An 18,834-nucleotide genomic window follows, 5' to 3' on the forward strand; every position below is an offset into this window, starting at 1 on the left:
GCACACTGATTTTGGAGCTCCTGGCCATTGCACGAAGGTAGTTTGCCTTGCTTTGCTTTGGAGGCCATACTTCTTTAGAAGGAAACATTTAGCTGCAGGCTGGCAGCCTCACCGAAATGACAGAAAGCAATCCGAGAGTCTTTGAAATCACCCGGCAGCTTTCAGACATTTCCTCTGTCGCCTTCTTTCTGATAACGTCCCCACAATGACGTCACCGCTGGCAGGAGGTAACAGACCAAGAGCAGTGCCAGGACTGAGGGCTGGATTTTTCTACTCGGCCCTTGATCCCAGGGCTTCTAGACCTAGCATGTTCTCTCTGAGCTCCTGGGCCAACCGATGCTCACACTAATGCCACTGAAGAGCAAAAAAAAAAAAAAAAAAAAATATATATATATATATATATATATATATATACACACACACAAAAACTCTTTTTACGTTACTTCTGTGGTGGGGGAGGATGTCATTAGGCCTTCAGTGAAGTAATCATTGTTTCCAAAAACAGGGGGAAAAAGTCAGCTTCTTGCACCTCAAGTAAGTTCATTGGCAAGGAGGCTTCATGGTCTGAGGACAGCCTTGAAGACAAGTGGCTGCACCTCATGTATTTTCCATTAGGACTTCTCCAGATGCTTTTTGCAAGATTTCCTCTGACTCTTGGAAGGTGGACAGAGAAGGGGAGCAGGTAGAATACTGTGCACAAAAGTTTTTTTTAAATTTTTTTAATGTTTATTTATTTATTTATTTATTTATTTATTTTTTCCAACGTTTATTTATTTTGGGGACAGAGAGAGACACAGCATGAACGGGGGAGGGGCAGAGAGAGAGGGAGACACAGAATCGGAAACAGGCTCCAGGCTCTGAGCCATCAGCCCAGAGCCCGACGCGGGGCTTGAACTCACGGACCGCGAGATCGTGACCTGGCTGAAGTCGGACGCTTAACCGACTGTGCCACCCAGGCGCCCCAATGTTTATTTATTTTTGAAGGAGAGAGTGTCAGAGCATGAGGGGGGGGGAGGAGCAGAGAGAGGGAGACACAGAATCCAAAGCAGGTTCTAGGCTCCTAGCCGTCAGCACAGAGCCCGATGCGGGGCTCGAACCCACAAACCGCGAGATCATGACCTGAGCCAAAGTCGGATGCTCAACCGACTGAGCCACCCAGGTGCCCTGTGCACAAAAGTTTTGACCTCTTTGAAGACAAGTATAGAAAGGGTCGGTACCAAAGTAAAGAGTCCGACAATAAATTTCATATATTGAAAAACAAAACAAAACAAAACGAAACGAAAGTCAAGAGTCCGAAGGAGACATTTCCTCCAAGCAGCTGGGAACCAGCTGTACGTCTGTCTCCAGGAGCTGACAGTCTAAAAAACATTCTTATCCTGAGCAGGCCACGTTTCAGAGAAATCTACCTTTGTCAAAGGTAACAGGAAGAGGCTGATTTTCTTCTGTACTGGTGTGTGCTTTATTTTTGACACCACTAAAGGCTGGATTCACTTTAAGTAGCCCCAAATGCCATGAACGTTCTGGTGGAGAATGGTGCACCATAGCGGCCATGGAGAAACCTCTAGCGGCCATAGAGAAACCTCCACTAACCAGATAATGTGAAGCGTTTCCAGCTAAATAATTAACATGTAATAATTTAGACTTGCTTGGCAGGGAGAAAACGCCAAGGAGGCCAACAGATTTGACCTTAAGTTTCAGCCATTTGGTTAACATGAATTCTCCAAGGTTTCCTGTAATTTTCACATACTCTGAGGGTGGCATTTCTATGCAGAGGGCAGCCGAGTAAATGATTAGCCAAAACAATTCTTTTTGACCAAATGAGTCAAGTCTGCAATAAACAATCTGGCATTTTTTTTTTTTTTTAAGTTAAGGGGATTTTTAAAAGCACAGCAACATTTTCCTCACTTTTATGAAACACTGCCCCATGTTTCCAGGCAGAAAAGCAAAAACTTTCAAAAGGTCATGTAATGTCATTTCAGCAATGCAGAAATAAGAAGAAAACCAACTAACAAGCAAAAAGGATATAACTGATAACGATCTTTGGCAACAGGTCTTAAAGGAGAAGATATAAATATGCACACGTATACATGTAGTGCTAAGAGGATTTCACCTTGAAACTTCATAGCTCTAATTCCATAATAAAGACCACTTGTTTGTCTCCGGCTAGATTAGCCTTTGAGCTGGGTTATACAGGAAATCAAATCCTGTTTCATTGCAGGAAGCATTGTCAATCTCCTCCCTGAGTATAAGTTTCAACAAATAGAGTAAGAGGCAAATAAAGCCTTTTCTTCATACCAGGCTGGAGCGCTGGGTGCACACAAACGCAGACTGGGATCCTGAAGTTCTCCCATGAGGCTCTGGGGAAGAATATATCCTCCCCTCCCCACGGGATCACGGCCTGTCCCACACCGGGGGACACTGAATACTTTTGGCTTCTGCCAAGCAGTGCTCCTCAGCTGGGGATGTTATTCTTTCCAGGGGACTTTTGGAAATGTCTGGAGATATTTTTGGCTGTCATACTAGGAGCGAGCTGCAGTGGCACCAGATCAACAAAGCACATCAAAGTAGCATTACGAAGTCTCAAGAAATTAAGTTATCGTTGGAACCAGAACCTACAAAAGTCAAGCCGGGCCCTGAGTGCTAAAATAAAAGATTTAAATAAGACTCAGAGTCCCTTAAGATAATAATCAAAATGTCTAAGATTAAATGAAAATCACTGGCCACACCAAGAACCAGGAAAAGTACGACTTGAATGAAAAAAAGGCAATAAACTGACACCAACGGAGAAACAGATATTGGAGTTATCTGACAAAGATTTTAAGGAGTTATCATCAAAATGCCTTAAAGAACAATTATGAATTCTCCTGAAACAAATGAAAAATAAAAACCATTGACAAAGAAATAGAAGTTATTAAAAAGGACCAAGTTGACATTGTGGAACTGAAAAATACAATAACAGAAATAAAAAAGCAAACAAACACCTCACTGGGTGGGCTCAATAATAGGGTAGAGATAACAGAGGATCAAATCAATGAACTTGAGGACCAATTAATAGAATTTACTCAATACAAAAAACAGAAAGTGGACTGGAAAAATATAAACAGAGCCTCAGGGAACTGTGGGGATAATAACAAAATTTTCCAAAATTCATATTGCCGAAGTCCCAGAAGGAGAGTAGAAAACGAGTTGGAATGAACGAGTATTTAAAAAGAATAATGGGGGGCGCCTGGGTGGCGCAGTCGGTTAAGCGTCCGACTTCAGCCAGGTCACGATCTCGCGGTCCGTGAGTTCGAGCCCCGCGTCGGGCTCTGGGCTGATGGCTCAGAGCCTGGAGCCTGTTTCCGATTCTGTGTCTCCCTCTCTCTCTGCCCCTCCCCCGTTCATGCTCTGTCTCTCTCTGTCCCAAAAATAAATAAACGTTGAAAAAAAAATTTAAAAAATAAAAAGAATAATGGCTGAAAATTTCTCAAATTTGGTGAAGGACATAAATCTCCAGATTTGAGAAATTGAACATTTCTCCAAATCTGATGGGCCCAAAGAAATCCAGGCCACAACATATCATAATTAAATGCCTAAAAACTAAAGACAAGGTCATCAAAGCAACCAGAGAGAAACAACACATCAACGATAAGGAACACAAATTCAAATAAAAACACATTTCTCGGGGCGCCTGGGTGGCTCAGTTGGTTAAGCGGCCGACTTCAGCTCAGGTCATGATCTCACAGTTTGTGAGTTCGAGCCCCGCGTCGGGCTCTGTACTCACAGCTCAGAGCCTGGAGCCTGCTTCGGATTCTGTGTCTCCCTCTCTCTCTGCCCCATCCCCACTCACGCTCTGTCTCTCTCTGTCTTAAAAATAATTAAAACATTAAAAAAAAAATTCTCATCTGAAACCATGAAGGCCAGAGGAAGTTGTACATTTTTCTTTTCTTTTTTTATATAGATTTCTTTTTCTCCTTTTTTAAAATGTTTTTGAAATGTTTATTTAATTTTGAGAAAGAGAGAGAGAGAGTGCATGCGCGCACAACTGCGAGAGGGGCAGGGAGAGAGGGAGCCACAGAATCTGAAGCAGGCTCCAGGCTCTGAGTTGTCAGTGCAGAGCCTGACGTGGGGCTCGAACCCATAAACCATGAGATCATGACCTAAGCCAAAGTCGGTTGCTTAACCGACTGAGCGACCCAGGTGTCCCACACATTTTGCAAGGGAGAAAACAAAAAGTTGTCGATGGTAAATTCTACATCTTACAAAAGTCTTCAGGAATGAAAGGGGAATAAAGGCATTCTCAGATGAAGGAAAACTCAGATGAAGGAAAACTAAAGAATTTTGTTGCTAGTGGTCTTGCCTTCAGAAAACGGTGAAAGGAAATATAATTGACCCTTGAAAACACCAGTTTGAACTGCCCAGGTTCACTTCTACGTAGAGTTTTTTTTTAAGAGTTGACAGCAGAAGCCACAAAATGTTAACTTACAGCTGGGCACCCGAGTCTCCACAGGACCAGATCAAAGGCGACTGGGGCAGAGGCCCTGTCTGCTGGCCCCTGAGACACAGGGAGGCCGACCAAGGCTGTCAGAAGCCCCTGGGGGCCCCTGGACCAGAGCTGCAGGCTTCCCTGTGCCAACAGGGTGGTTGGGTGAAGTGCTCGGGGCTGGCAGGAGGGAGGCTAGGCTGAGCAGGGGAATAGCACAGAGGGCAGGGACCACAGTAGGTAGGGAGCCTGAGCCCCTGATGTCTCTGCCCCGTGTTCTCCATACACTAGCTTGTGGAAGCTGCTCAGGGCAAGCTTGGAGCTTCAGGCCCCACCTGGGCTGGGCATGGACCCTTCCCCATGTGGTGCCCTGGCTCTGAGGCCTCCTTGGGCACTCACAAATGGCCACAGTTACGGGCTGATGGTATACTTGTAGGCAGAAGTGGCAACCGTACTATTCCTCTACACTGCTCTTGCCAGCTTTGGGCCCAACCAACAGCTGATACGGCTGAGCTGGGGCCAACGGGAGAGGAACATCACCATGCTGGGGCCAGGCCCACCCTCACTGCTGTCTTTCGGTGGCCCAGCCTATCTATATGTGGACTGTTTTCAATAAGTATATGAACGATACTATAAAAGTATTTTCTCGTCCTTATGATTTTCTTAGTGACATTTTTCCCTCTGGCCTGCTTTATTGTAAGAGCACAATATATAACATATACATAATGCTTGTCAATTGGCAGTTATTGGTAAGGCTTCCAGTCAACAGTAGGTTATTAGCAGTTACGTTTCTAAAGAGTTGACAGCTGTATGCAGACGGCTGGGGATTGGCATTCCTCACCTCAGCATTGTTCAAGGGCCAATGGTAATTCAAACCGAAAGATGATGATAAAGGAGGGAAATTGGAAGCATTGGAAAGGATGAAAGGACAATGTAAAAAGCAAAAGTATGATACATACAGTAGACTAACTCTTGTCACGATCTCTGCAAATCATATTGAATGAGTACAACAAAAATTACAATACGATCTGATGTTCAAGACTATGATATTTAAAAGTGGGAGAAGTATAGGAACTAAAATGGAAGCAAGGAGTCCACACGTTATTTGAAATGGCAAAATGTTAATAATAATAGACTCTAATAAGTCACATGTGTATATTGCCATACCCAGAGCAACCATTAAGAAAACTGTCCAAATAGATACACTCAAAACCGCTATAATTCAATCAAGATAGAATACTAAAAACATACACAATACACTGGAAGGAAAGGAGGAACAGAGGTGCAAGAAATAGAGGAAACAAGTCATAACAAGTAATTAGATGGTAGACAACTACCTTAAATGTAAATGGTCTAAATATGCCAATTAAAAAGCAGAGATTGGCACAGTGAGTTTAAAATTAAAAAAAAAAAAGAAAACCACCCACAACCCATCTATGTTATTTACAAGAAATTCACTTTAGGGGCGCCTGGCTGGCTCTGTTGAAGGGGTGTGTGGCTCTTAATCTCAGGGTCATGAACTGGATGGAGCCCTGTGATGAGTGTAGAGATTATTTAAATACATAAAAACTTAAAAAAATTCACTTTAATTTCAACAAAATTGGTAGATGGTCAGTAAAACGATCAAAAAATATAACTACATAAACATTAACTTAAAAAAGAAGGAATGGCAATATTAATATCAGATAAGGTAGACCTTCTATGAGCAAAGAAACTTATTAGAAACAAAGAAAGACATTGCATAATGATAATTCCTAATCACCAGGAAGACATAGCAATCCTAAGGATGTATGTCCCAAACAAGACTATTAGATACCTAACGGCAAAATCTGATAGAGCTGAAAAGAGTAATACACAAATCCATAATTATTGTTAGGGATGTCAACACCCCCTTTCAGCAAATCATATAATTATTAGATAGAAAATCAGCAAATCAAAGTGCAGTTTATGTATACGACTATATATGACTCATATGTATTTCTATACAGACTGCCAAAACAAGATAACCAGAGCTTAACTGCTGATCCTCTTCTGGTGAATTTCCCAGGAAAGCAGAAATTCACACGAGAAATTTCAAAAGATTGAAATTAGAATGTGCCCAAAAGATTGAAACTAGAATGTGCCGAATGGTCAGTATTGAATATGTTTCTTAAGTATGCCAATTCATTTAGAAGGAAAAAATCTGTCTGCAGTATCTGAGTTCTCTTATGAAAAAACTTAAGTCTGATTAACATGGTGTTTGCAAAATACATGAAATCTGACATGGAGTCTGAAAAAGGCATTTCTTTCTTTTTCTTTCTTCCTTCCTTCCTTCCTTCCTTCCTTCCTTCCTTCCTTCCTTCTTTCCTTCCTTCCTTCCTTCTTTCCTTCCTTCCTTCCTTCCTTTCTTTTCTTCCCTCCTTCCTTCCTTTCTTTCTTTCCTTTTCTTTTTTTAAGATTTTATTTATTTATTTATTTATTTATTTATTTATTTATTTATAAGAGGTGGGGTAGGGGCAGAAAGAGAGGGAGAGAGGGAATCCTAAGCAGGTTCCATGCCCAGCACAGAGCCCAATGTGGGACTCAGTCTCACAACTGGGAGATCATGACCTGAGCCACCCAGGCACCCCTGAAAAAGGCATTTATGAGTAGATACTTTTTCTTTAATAACTTCATCAGTTAACTTTCTTTAATAACTTCATCACATAATCAAGTGACGCACAAATTCAAGCAAGAAAAATTCACCTGAAAATTCTAGAACTTGGGTACAGAACAAAGCAATTCAAAAGCCAGTGAGAGCTCCCTGGCTTGATTGGGAGACATGTATTCTAGTCACTGCTCCCCTATTAATAGCTCTGTGATTTGGGGTAAGTGCCTTCACCTCTCTGAGCTTTAATTTTCTCATCTAAAAGATGAAAGAGGTTGAATTAACTGACCTCAAAAGGTTCTTTCCTGCCCTGAACTTTGAAAACAATGTGTCAATTTCATGCTTGTAAACAGGAAGCTGCTTTGGCCTCTGGATTGAAAATGCCTCTTCAAAACTGCCAACAGAGAACTTCTCTCCTTTGAGTGAGTTCGAGAAGATCACCACAGAACACTGAATTCCACTGTGAAAACAAACCTGGAGGCCAAAGCGTAAGGTGGGCCTGAAGGAGGTGTCCCAGTGCAACAGGCAGAGTAGAGTGGTGGGCCAGGAAAGTTCTACTAGACCAAAAAAAAAAAAAAAAAGAAAAAAAAAAAAAAAAGGATAAGACTCTTCTGCTTTTCAGAGGTGACGTTGGTAACTGGAAACTCACACATGTTCTCACCCGAGAGACTTCAGAAGGGGTCTCCAATGAATGTTCTAGTTTTTAAAAAGCAGAGTAGGGGCGCCTGGGTGGCGCAGTCGGTTAAGCGTCCGACTTCAGCCAGGTCACGATCTCGCGGTCCGTGAGTTCGAGCCCCGCATCAGGCTCGGGGCTGATGGCTCAGAGCCTGGAGCCTGTTTCCGATTCTGTGTCTCCCTCTCTCTCTGCCCCTCCCCCGTTCATGCTCTGTCTCTCTCTGTCCCAAAAATAAATAAACGTTGAAAAAAAAAATTTTTAAAAAGCAGAGTAGTTGCAGTGACCTCTAAGAAAACAAATGTGCCTGGATGGGGTATAAATAACCCAATGAGTGAAATGCTTCATTCTAACTCAGCTCTTAGCTGCATGTATAGCAAATGGACAAAGGCTCGTAGGGGAGCAAAATGCACTGAAAACAAGAGCCTGCTCCCCCTGCACCTTGGCTCCAACTGCACATCACCCACATTTGTTACTTTATTTCCAGAATCACTCTCTTTTTACTGGGGAGAGTCCTTTAGAAGTCAATGAAGTGACACTGAGTCAGAGGCAGCAGGGTTCTAGGAAAACACAACCAACTCTAGGTGATGAGGGTAGTAATAGTCAGGAGAACCACGGGTTCAAGACCCCCTAGGTAGATATTAAGAATATCACAATACTAGAATTGATCCTTGCAAACAAATATTCGTTAGCATCTGGAATTTGCTTACAACCACGAATAGATCTGAGGTCCCGGAGGTGTCCCAGACACCCCTGGAGGAGCTCACAGTTTGGTTGGCCCCATCAGGTAGGGTTCCGGCAGGAAACGGTCGCCTTCTCAGATGGGAATTTAAGGATGGGACTATTTACTGAAGAGTGGGCGAAGTTAAGGGAGGTTGCAAGGTGTGTGGCGGCATATCAGCTTTCAAGGGAATGAGCCATCTCAAAATGGCCGGGTGCAAGTTAAGAGGCAAGTGGAATGCAGACAAGGTCTACTGACCTTGCAGCTTAACACGACTGGGATTCGCTAGGATTTTGTTTGTTCAGCACTTGCAGTTGGAGGGGCCTCTCTCTTGTGCCGAAACGAAACCATACTTCTCAACCTTTTCACCATGACCTCGAGAATGCTGAGCTCTGCCAGCCTGATTTCCTTCTCACCGCTGTGCTACCTGTAACCAACCTGCCAACGCTGAAGAGCTCTGGTTGGCTCCATGGAATGAGTAAGCATATATCTGTGTGGGCTTGGGGCTTCCCTCCAGTGTCTTCAGAGGCCACCCTTGGCCAGTTACTCCTTTGGCTCAGTAAATGTCCTGGTTTTCGGAAGCAAGACAATCACCACCCTAGGTACCCCAAGTCCCATTTCACCTTCAAGGTAACTAACATCCCATTGAGGCTGATGGCCAGCCAGCCCAAGGTCACACAGTAGACTCAAGCCCAGCTTGGGCCCCTGCTTTTCGTACCTCATCGTTTTATGACTGGCCTAGGAATGGGTTATAATCTCTCCCAGGCAAAGCCGTTATCCATGCTGGCGGCCAGAGCTACTGTGTTCAGTGAAATCGCTTTAATCTTTATCTTCTCCTACATAGCTTCTGGAGTTTTCCCATGATTCACTCAACGCATTTATCTTGAACTCAATCTTCTGTATATTTAGAATGACGGAAAATATGCAGGATAATTTAGGTTCCATTAGTAGGCTATGTGTGCCTCTGTTATAGTACTTATCACATCATGCTATAATTTTTTTGTTTAGATATCTGTCTCTGCCACTTGACTGTGAGTTCCTCCAGAGCCCAGGATATACCTTACTCATCTTAGTGTTCCAGCTCGTCCGCAGAACTAAGCAGCTGAACACTTTAGTGTATTTAGTATATTTCTTAAGTTTTTACTGTGTGTCCAGCACTATGCTGAGCTCTAAGAATCCCCAAACACCACCTCTGAACCCAGGGAGAGAACAGTTGATTAAAGAGATTCATTTCTAATTGCTATGGAGTAAATCTTTTGTTTCTCCAAAATTTTTGTGTTGAAATCTTAACCTTCAAAGTGACGGTATTAGGAGGTGAGACGTTAGAGAGGTGATTAGACCCTTAGGGTGGAGCGCTCATGAATGGGATTATTGCCCTTACATAGGAGTCCCCAGATGGATCCCTCACCCCTCCTCACATGTGGAGTTGTAGGAAGATGACCGTCTATGAACCTGGCAGCTCTCATCAGACACTACATCTGCTGGCGCCTTGACCTTGCACTTCCCAGACTCCAGAACTGAAGGAAATACATTTTTGTTGTTTATAAGCTACTCAGTCTACGTTTTTTTTTTGTTTTTTTTTTTGTTATAGCATCCTGAATGGACTAAGACGCTAATAATCATCATGCAATTTGCAGAGATGCACAGGGTATTAAAGAAAACTAGAGGGGAATATTTAATATGGCCTATTTTTTTTTTTAAGTATGAAATTTATTGTCACATTGGTTTCCATACAACACCCAGTGCTCATCCCAACAGGTGCCCTCCTCAATGCCCATCACCCACCCACCCTTCCCTCCCACCCCCGATCAACCCTCAGTTTGTTCTTAGTTTTTAAGAGTTTCTTTGGCTCCTTCCCTCTCTAACCTTTCTTTCTTTCTTTCTTTCTTTCTTTCTTTCTTTCTTTCTTTTTCCTTCCCTTCCCCCATGGTCTTCTGGTAAGTTTCTCAGGCTCCACATAAGAGTGAAAACATATGGTATCTGTCTTTCTCTGTATGACTTATTTCATTTAGCGTCACACTCTCCAGTTCCATCCAGGTTGCTACAAAAGGCCATAATATGGCCTGTTTGAGGAGATGTTCAGGGAAGGATTCCTAGAGAAGGAAAGTGCTGAGCTGCATTTTTTAGAAAATGGTATCCAGTCAAAGGCACTGGCACACGACATAGCCAGGTGTGGCTGGAGGAACATCAAATGTAGAACCAAAATGAGGCTGGAGAGAATACCAAGTTGGGGATAAGACTAGAATCAGGAAAAGCAGGTAGAAGACGGTTGTCGTGGTCCTGGAAAGAGATTGGAAAGACTTGAACCGGGGCAGTTAGAGACAGAATGGAAAGAAGAGGACCGACTTGTGCTTGATTTAGAGATGAAGTTGTCAGGATCTGGGGAAAGAGGGAGACAGAGGAGACCAGGAAGACTCCCAGATGGACCATGGGGCCATCCCCCCAAGACAGAGGATAAAGACAGAAAGTCAGGTTTGGGGCAAGACGGTGAGTTCATTTAAGATATCTTGAGTTTGAGGTGCATCTGACTCATTCAGGAAATATGCAACATGTACTCAAAGATCTATTTGAAGCTTTGTGAGGATGGGGAGAGGGCTGGGAGTACATATATAAAATTTGTGGTCATAAACTGGAAAGTAGTGGCAAACACCGTGATTTGTGGTGGGCGGTGTCACCAGGGTGGGTATGTAAGGAGATGGACAGAGGGCTGGAGCAGGTCCCTGGGAAACACCAACACATAAGGAAGAGCAAAGATAGAGGAGCTCACACAAAAGACTGGGTAGAATAGTCAGAGCATGTTGGAGGGGGAGGGCAGCCCTGGTCATGTGTGGCTTCCTAGGGCCAGCTTCCCGGACCTCAGACCACTCCAGGTCTTGTGCTATTATCCTCCACAGAAGTTACCGGAATTATAAATTAACACCCAATTGTATTATTCTTTAATGTCCACACCCCCTACTAGAATAAAGATTCCATGAGGCCAGGGATTGGATCTCTCAATATTTCTCTCTCTCTCTCTTTCCCCAAGGAATCCACAGTCCTTGGCAATTCGCAGTTGCTCAGTAAGCATTTGTGACATCAAAGACTGGTGTTCCAAACTCCCAGAGGGTAGAGAGTTTCAAAGAATGTTCTTTTTAGTAGTCAAGTTATCTGTTCAATTCAAAGTATAAAATATGCTTATTGTATATTTTTAGTACTTCCTATGAAAAAAAATGCATGTTTCTGTCAGTTTTTTATTAAATTAGGAAACAATTCTCTGTTGCTTCGCTGGGATATGATGTGAGGTCTCAAGATACTTGGAAAATGGAGAAAGGCAGGCTAACAGCAGATTTAGTATGTATTAGTTTATAATATTGGGTAAACAGTAACACTCATTATTCCCCAGAGCTCTACCTGTCCTCAGAGCAGGAGACAGATGGCCAAAGTGCTTCATGAAAATGTATCTGGTTATTCAACCACAGGTACAAATTGTGATGTGAACATGGTCACAGGTAGAATTTCATTTGCACAACATTTTTATAAGAAATATGCTGAATTAAAAAATTATATATTTTCTATACACAAATCCTCATAGATCATCTTATCCATTCATTAAAAAGCTGACGATTGGATTCTAATGTCAAACACTGAGCAACTTACAAATTTAAATAATCGTATCAATATTTATGAAAGGCTTCATGGATGGGCATTGAGGTTAATGCAGGAACGGAAAAAAATCCTGGTGTTAAAAGGTACCCCCAGGTTGGGTGTACGCATCCCAGACATTTGCGTGTTTCTCTTCCTCTCTTTTCTCACTTTTTCCCCAAATCCTTACACATCTGCAGATTTTTGCTTGATATTTTTGTGTAAGGGGATAAAATCCCTAAATCCATAAGGGCAGGTACCGTGAAAACACCCCAGGAGACATAGCCCAATAGCTTATATGTACGCCAAGTTTCAAAACGGACCTGTCCTTTCCTGAGAGAACTTTCCCATGGGAGAGATAGAGGAATAAGAGGGGTTAGCGGGGAGTGGAGAAACGTTTGCAAAGGAAGTCATAGGCTCTGCAGAGCAAACATTGTCGCTTTGTGGTCAGGCTCGCTGGTTAGAGTGCAAACTGTAGCTCTGTCTCTTGCTACTTTTCGAGCATCCTTTGAGCAGCCTGGCTTCCATTTCCTCATCTGAGAATGGAGTTCCTAATAGTGAGGTTCATCGTGGTACATACTTCATAGTGGCGTTTAGAGTGTTAACCGAGCTAAGGTGTGAAGCCCTCAGAACAAGGCCTGTCACGGTAAATATTGGCAAAGCATTAGCTGCTTTTGTAATTTGCCGTTATTTTATTCATTTAATGTTTTGAGGATGAGAGAAAGCATGAGCAGGTGAGGAGCAGAGAGAGAAGGGGACAGGGGATCTGCAGCAGGCTCCGTGCTGACAGCAGTGAGCCGGGCGGGGGGCTCCAACTCACGAACTGCGAGATCACGATCTGAGCCGAGGGTGGACGCTCAACCGACCGAGGCACCCAGGCGCCCCTGTCATTTGCAATTTTAACCCAGGCCATGGATGGAGTTGTGTCTAGAGTTTTATGTCACCATTTTTAACAGATCACCCTCTCCCTTGGCAACACTTACGAGGAAGACCCTCCATTGCTGGCTCGGGTTTGCGCTCCCCACCCTGGGCCACCATCTACCACGCTTCCTGATGTCTGGGGCCTGATGACTCTTAGGAGGTGGCTCTGTTTTTCTTTTGCAGCCCACGTGCAGCCTATGGTTCTTTCTCCCAGTACTCGCAAGCCCTGATTAAATCATGCAACGGCATCAACTCCAGACTTACGTACTGGCACTGGGAGCCCTTCCCTTGGGGATTTGCTCAGAACCCTCTGAGTCAGTTGCCCGGGGAAACAAGCTGGTGACGTCACAAGGTAGGACACTTCTGGCGCTCTCTCAGGGTCCTCCTGTTGAACCTGAGCAGGGCCCGGTTCTGCTGCCCGGCCCGAGCACATGCTCGTCCGCTCTAAGGCAATGCAGAGACCCTCACTGTCTCCCAGCAATGTCTGAACTCGGGTATGTTGGGGTCATGACTCCATATCTCTTCCTCACACTATGCTTCTTCCCTCTCAGGGCTCAGAAATACCCATGCAAATAAATATCTGGGGGAGCCCTGGCTAACCTTTGATTCTCTTGGGCTTAGATATAAAACTTAAAAAAAAAAAAAAAAAACCCTGGGAGCCGTTCCCCGGAGAGCAAAGTTTGTCGCAGGTTTCATAGGGCCCTGAAGACCTCGGGAACAAGATTACAACATCCTTTCCCATTCTCCTTACCTCCCTCTCCCTCGGTGGCATAAACACGCCCGTAATGTCTCCCTTCTGGTACATCGACCTGATCCTCATCTAGCAAGAAGGATTGTCCCAGCTTTCTTGTTCTGTCCGAATGAAAAGGAAAGAAAAGAGAATGTGGCCAGGACAGTATTTATTAGTTTATTGGCGTTTCACAATAAGGTCATTTAACCCCCACCCCAGCCAAACAGTGCAAAGGGCAGTTCTGGCCTTCCTCCCTGCCTAAGTATTTATGCAAATCTGAGGATTACTTATTATCTAAAGGAAAGTATCTCAAAGCCACGAATAATCCTGTCTCCCAAGTTTATCAGGGAGGGAGCCTATGAGAGAAGCAAAATTCAGCCTTGTTGGAACTCTCAATCCCTGAGGGGTGTATTTTACAGCTCTCTGGCCTGCCCCGGGACTCCAACTGTGACCCACAGGAGGAGAAGGACGCCAAGGAGAGCTCCCTGAGACATTCACGGCTCCGTGGTCAGAGCTAGCCATGAGGAGAACTTGCACAGGCATTTACCACTTCCTTGTTTGGAGCTGGTATCTTTTTCTCAATTACTACATCTCGCAGCAAGGAGGGGACCAGCGGAAATCCAAAATCTTTCTAAATGGTGGACAGTGGAAATACTTGACCTTCCTAAATCTGGTAAGTCAGTATGACCATACCAGGAAGCGATCTGTTTGTCTAGAATATCAGTGTTTTTGCACCTATCACCTCTGAATTTTATCGGATGCCAGATCCCATTCTTTGCCTTCCTTCTTCGTTGTCTGGAAATTTTGGCTTTTTCCTTGACAATTTGCTCTGAGAGACCCCATTCAGAAGGTACCTGTAGCTACGTGTTGAACTAGTTGCCCGGCGCTCTTTCGAAAAGGATCCTGTCGTGGAGCTCTTCTCAGAGAGCGCAAATGGAAAGACTAAATGAATGGCTTCACCAGGGGACTGACTACAAACACAGGCAGGATTTTGAACTTTGCTTGGGGAAATCTGTGAAGGAAGGCAGAGTGGCGGATGTTGTGTGGGCAGCATAATTTCCAATGGGGGGAACGATGCCATTTCCCAGCGCAGACTAACAGATTTATCTAAGAAAAGCAAACACGTTTTGCCATGTTCAGATCCCACTTCAATTTTTTATAGGCTCAGGCTCCATGTTAAAGGATAAATCACCCAACCAAATGGCAAATACACATTTTCAACCATTTACAAACCAATCCAATGACTTGATTCCTTCTCGTCTCTCTAGCCCAGCTGACCACATTCTGATGAATGAAGTGAAAATGAATGGGAGAAAAATCGACTAAAAACAATGTGTTGGAAATATGTAAAAATATTTTCAGACTTAAAAGCTAAAAATAGCACATCCTTTGCGGATGCTAATGGATGTTTGAGATTTTTAACTAAAATGTAGGGTGTGGTGAAAACCTCCGATTTCAGAGAGCGGGCAAAAATATTCCAATCCTTTGGAATCACGATCCTAAGCAGAGGTTATGCGTGGTCAGAACGCGTTACGCTGTAAGGGGAGGAAATTCAGAAGGTTCGAAGCAAAGACGCCTGGATGTTCTGCTTCCCCCTCTCTGGCCATTTGCTGGCTTTTGATTTTGGCCTGGAAGACCCAAGCCCCCGTAGCTCCAGTGTCCCTGGAAATTATCAAGATGACTGCTTGTTTGAGTCATAGGATTTTATGAAATAGACACACAAATGGAAAACAACAAAGAAATGCTTTTGTGAAGCTAGAATAATTCAGTAAAAACCTCTGCTCTGTGCATCCATTGGCTCTATCTTAGAAATGGTCAACTAAAAGACAAGGATGTCTGTAGTCGGGGTGGATAGTGGAATCTAACCCAAGTTCCAGTATGGAACCTCACACAAAGCACGGCTGAGAACAGACTTATCACCTACTCCCACCAACCAGCTCCCTGACTTCTTCGTTTTCACTCAGTTCCGTGCCCTAGAGCTGTCATATTTCCAAGTATGGAAAAAAGCCACTTATCTTGTCAAAGACACTATCATTTCCTAGTATTAATCCCCTTTCCGCTTCCCTGACTAATCAGCCACCAAATCCTATCTTTTTCCTGTTAGGCTCCTTCCTTCTTCTCCAATCTTAATATCCCTCTTATTACAGGCTCTTATTAATTTGTACCTGGGTGACGAGATTATCTCTTCATTGCCCTCTCATTAGCAATTCATCTATCTACCGCTCAGATTCCAGATTAATCTTCCTAAAGCACTGTTTTTGGTTTGGTTTTGTTATAAACATCATGAGCCTGCTTGAGAAACGTGGTCTGCTACTGAAGAAACCACAGTGGCTCCCTCCTACCTTATGGAACCAATTGCAAATTCCTGACGTGTGAGCTCACCTGCCTACCCAGCCTTCAGGCCCCCCTCTCCCCGGAAAAGCTGGTCTCTTCTCCAGGAAAGCCTGTGTCTTTTCCAGCATTGGTCCCTATGCTTCTTGCCGTCACTGTTCTGCCTGTATTTACATCGTCCTTGAATGAGAGGCCTACCTGCCCCTCCACCATTTTGCTGTTTTCATAGATCCCTGCTATCCCATGTTTTCCTTAAAATCTCTGCTGACCAACTCCAGCCCACATGTGTTTTTTTATTTCTGAGTTTTTTTTTAAACTCTTTTTAATGTTTGTTTTATCTATTTTGAGAGTGTGTGTGTGTGTGTGTGTGTGAGCAGGGGAGGGGCAGAGATAGAGGGAGAGAGAGAGAATCCCAAGCAGGCTCCGTGCCATCGGTGCAGAGCCCGATGTGGCGCTTGAACTCACGAACCATGAGGTTATGACCTGAGCCTAACTGAAGAGTCAGAAGCTTAACTGACTGAGCCACCCAGGCTCCCCTTTCCCTGAGTTTTTATGACATCTCTCAGCCCCTGCTTATTTAGGTATAGTATGATTTTCTTGTTTCCACCCACATGTGAGTCTTAACATTCCAATAAAATCATAAATCCTCTAAACCAGGAGCTTTCTCTCCCGACATTCTGGTTCTACACTGGATTTGCTACAATGGCTGGCGTGGAGTAACCCCCGTATAAAACCTGAGCGACTTGGAATGTTGACCGCACTTGACCTTCAGTGTTTTCTGCCTCCCTGTGCAATATTATCTCTTCTGACATCTTCTGGCCTTTGAAATGAGCAGAGAGGGGCTCACCTGCAGCTGTTTCCTTTCCGGGCTCTGTTAGGTGTCACTGAAAGTGTGGCTTGATGCAGAGTTTCTCAGTTGGCGACGATGGGTTGACTGTGGTTGGCTGTGTGTCAGCGGATCGATTTAAAGAATAGATTTCACATATGTTACCCAAGGTGAGATACTGGGCCTGAACATTGCTCTGCTTTTGAGGCCTCATGGGCTGATGAAGGGTTGCGTCTCTTAAGGATTAATTGGTGTTAACTAAGGATTAATTAGTGACTAGCTAATGGCTGTGTTTATAAAGTCACAGAAGTCTCGTAACCTGCTCTAACGCTCTTCAGTTTATTTTATGTAAGCCTGTCGAAGTCAGTACCCCAGCCTGCTCTCCAGGAAAATTGCACCCCCTCCCTTGAAACAGCCTCAATTTTTACTTGGCTGAGTGTCAGTTATGCCTCCTTTCAAGAGCACAATCCACTTTGGTGTGGGTCAACATTCTGAGCGTCCCATTTCCTCTTGAAGCATCCCAGGGCGTTCAGAGGGAAGACACACAGGCTTGGTGGCGGGGGTGGGGGGCTGGGGTGGGATGGGTGTCACTGAGAGTTGGGCACAGTGACCTATTCCTGCCTGGTGCTTAAGGAGAGTAAAGGAAGGGGAGGGCAGTTGGGAGGTTTTGCCTAATGAGGGAGTCCACCCTCCCCAGGGAAGGGGCAGCCGATTCTCTGTGGGGAGGTAGAGGCTGTGTAACCTGGTGGTTATAAGCATGAGCTCTAGGGTCATGAGTCTCTGGGATGGTACCTCAGCCTCCCCACCTCCAGGCTCCGTGACACTGGGCTAGGTATTTCTTTGTGTTTTGGGTTCCCAAAGCTGCCAAATAGAAATAAATGTAGTGCATCATCACAGAGTGACCATGAGGGACGCGTGGCCTGGAGTGCCAGAAGCACTCAGAATGCTGTATGCTCTGGATGATGAAAAGAGAAAGTAGGAGGGTAGGGATGAGCTTCTAGTCATCCCGTCTTTGAATAGAGGTCATGCGGAGGGAAAGGCGGTTTAGTGGGACATCGGTCCCCTCACAGCACCGTGGTTGGTGGCTCCCAGCTCTGGGCAAGGGTCGCCCACCTGCCTCACTGCTCCGGTATCTCCCTCTGTGGGTGACACGCTCCAGCTTCCCAGCCAAAGGATGGCCACCGCGGAGCCCCCGCTAGAGCTGTGCAGGTGCAGCCCTCGGGATCTGGAGCCGTCCTGGGAGTAGACTTTGCAGGCTCAAGCAGGGAGCGTATGATGAATGGGGAAACCCTTGAAGCTGGAGTGGAGACAAGGCAGTGCTATGGACATCCTCATGGTCCCCATGTTGGCTCTGGCTTCCAGCGCCGGGGACCTCCACAAATTTTGTGTCCCCGCCTCTGTAGTCCACTCCATTTCCATCCAGGGACTGTCTTTGACCTCAAGGAATATAAGCTAGGAGGTGGGGGACGGAAGGGACTTTTAGCTTCGATTTAGCTTGTTGACTTTGAACGGCTTGCTGGGTTTTCCTCTTTTTAAAAGTAAGGTTCCTTCTGAAGCCCTGTTGGAGGTGGTGCCACATAACTGGGATCTCCAGGGGAGATTCTGGGTGGGGCCCTCCCCACTTCACCAACCAAGACACGACCTTTCCCTCCATTTGTCATAAAGTTGCCCAAGCCTCAGGCAGCTCCGACCTCATTCTCTTCAAGCTGTCACCATGACAAGAGCAACCTCATCACAGAGGTCCTCAGGGACGGTAAAGCAGGGCCAGCGGAAGAGAGATCCTTGAGGAGCCTCCATGGGTCCAAACTCCAAAGCAGCTCCTGAACACTGGGAAGACAGGGACCCATTTATGTTCCGGCCCTGACTTCGATACTCGGGGCCAACCTTGGATTTCCATCATCAGGTCAATATATCAATCCGTGG

At 44.8% G+C, this 18,834-nt stretch overlaps 1 protein-coding gene and 2 long non-coding RNA genes across 3 annotated transcripts in view; 2 read left to right on the forward strand and 1 right to left on the reverse strand.

Annotated features, from left to right (window-relative positions):
* The window catches only part of LOC123608032, a 40,383-nt gene extending 23,294 nt beyond the window's left edge, over positions 1-17,089 (reverse strand). Inside the window, exon 1 of the long non-coding RNA XR_006717049.1 lies at positions 16,933-17,089. This is a non-coding gene — a long non-coding RNA (uncharacterized LOC123608032). The remainder of the gene's footprint in view (positions 1-16,932) is intronic.
* On the forward strand, positions 7,243-9,719 carry LOC123608031. The gene is made up of 4 exons (XR_006717048.1): positions 7,243-7,308; positions 7,442-7,581; positions 8,788-8,960; positions 9,491-9,719. It is a non-coding gene; the product is annotated as an uncharacterized LOC123608031 (long non-coding RNA).
* Positions 13,394-18,834, forward strand: part of LOC123608030 (androgen dependent TFPI regulating protein) — a 64,285-nt gene continuing 58,844 nt past the window's right edge. The window contains exons 1-2 of the mRNA XM_045497397.1: positions 13,394-13,518; positions 14,174-14,427. Coding sequence (XP_045353353.1) covers positions 14,275-14,427 — 153 coding nt within the window. The 5' untranslated portion in view covers positions 13,394-13,518; positions 14,174-14,274. The remainder of the gene's footprint in view (positions 13,519-14,173; positions 14,428-18,834) is intronic.

Source organism: Leopardus geoffroyi, chromosome B2 (assembly GCF_018350155.1).
Source record: "Leopardus geoffroyi isolate Oge1 chromosome B2, O.geoffroyi_Oge1_pat1.0, whole genome shotgun sequence".
Taxonomy (NCBI): Eukaryota; Metazoa; Chordata; class Mammalia; order Carnivora; family Felidae; genus Leopardus; species Leopardus geoffroyi.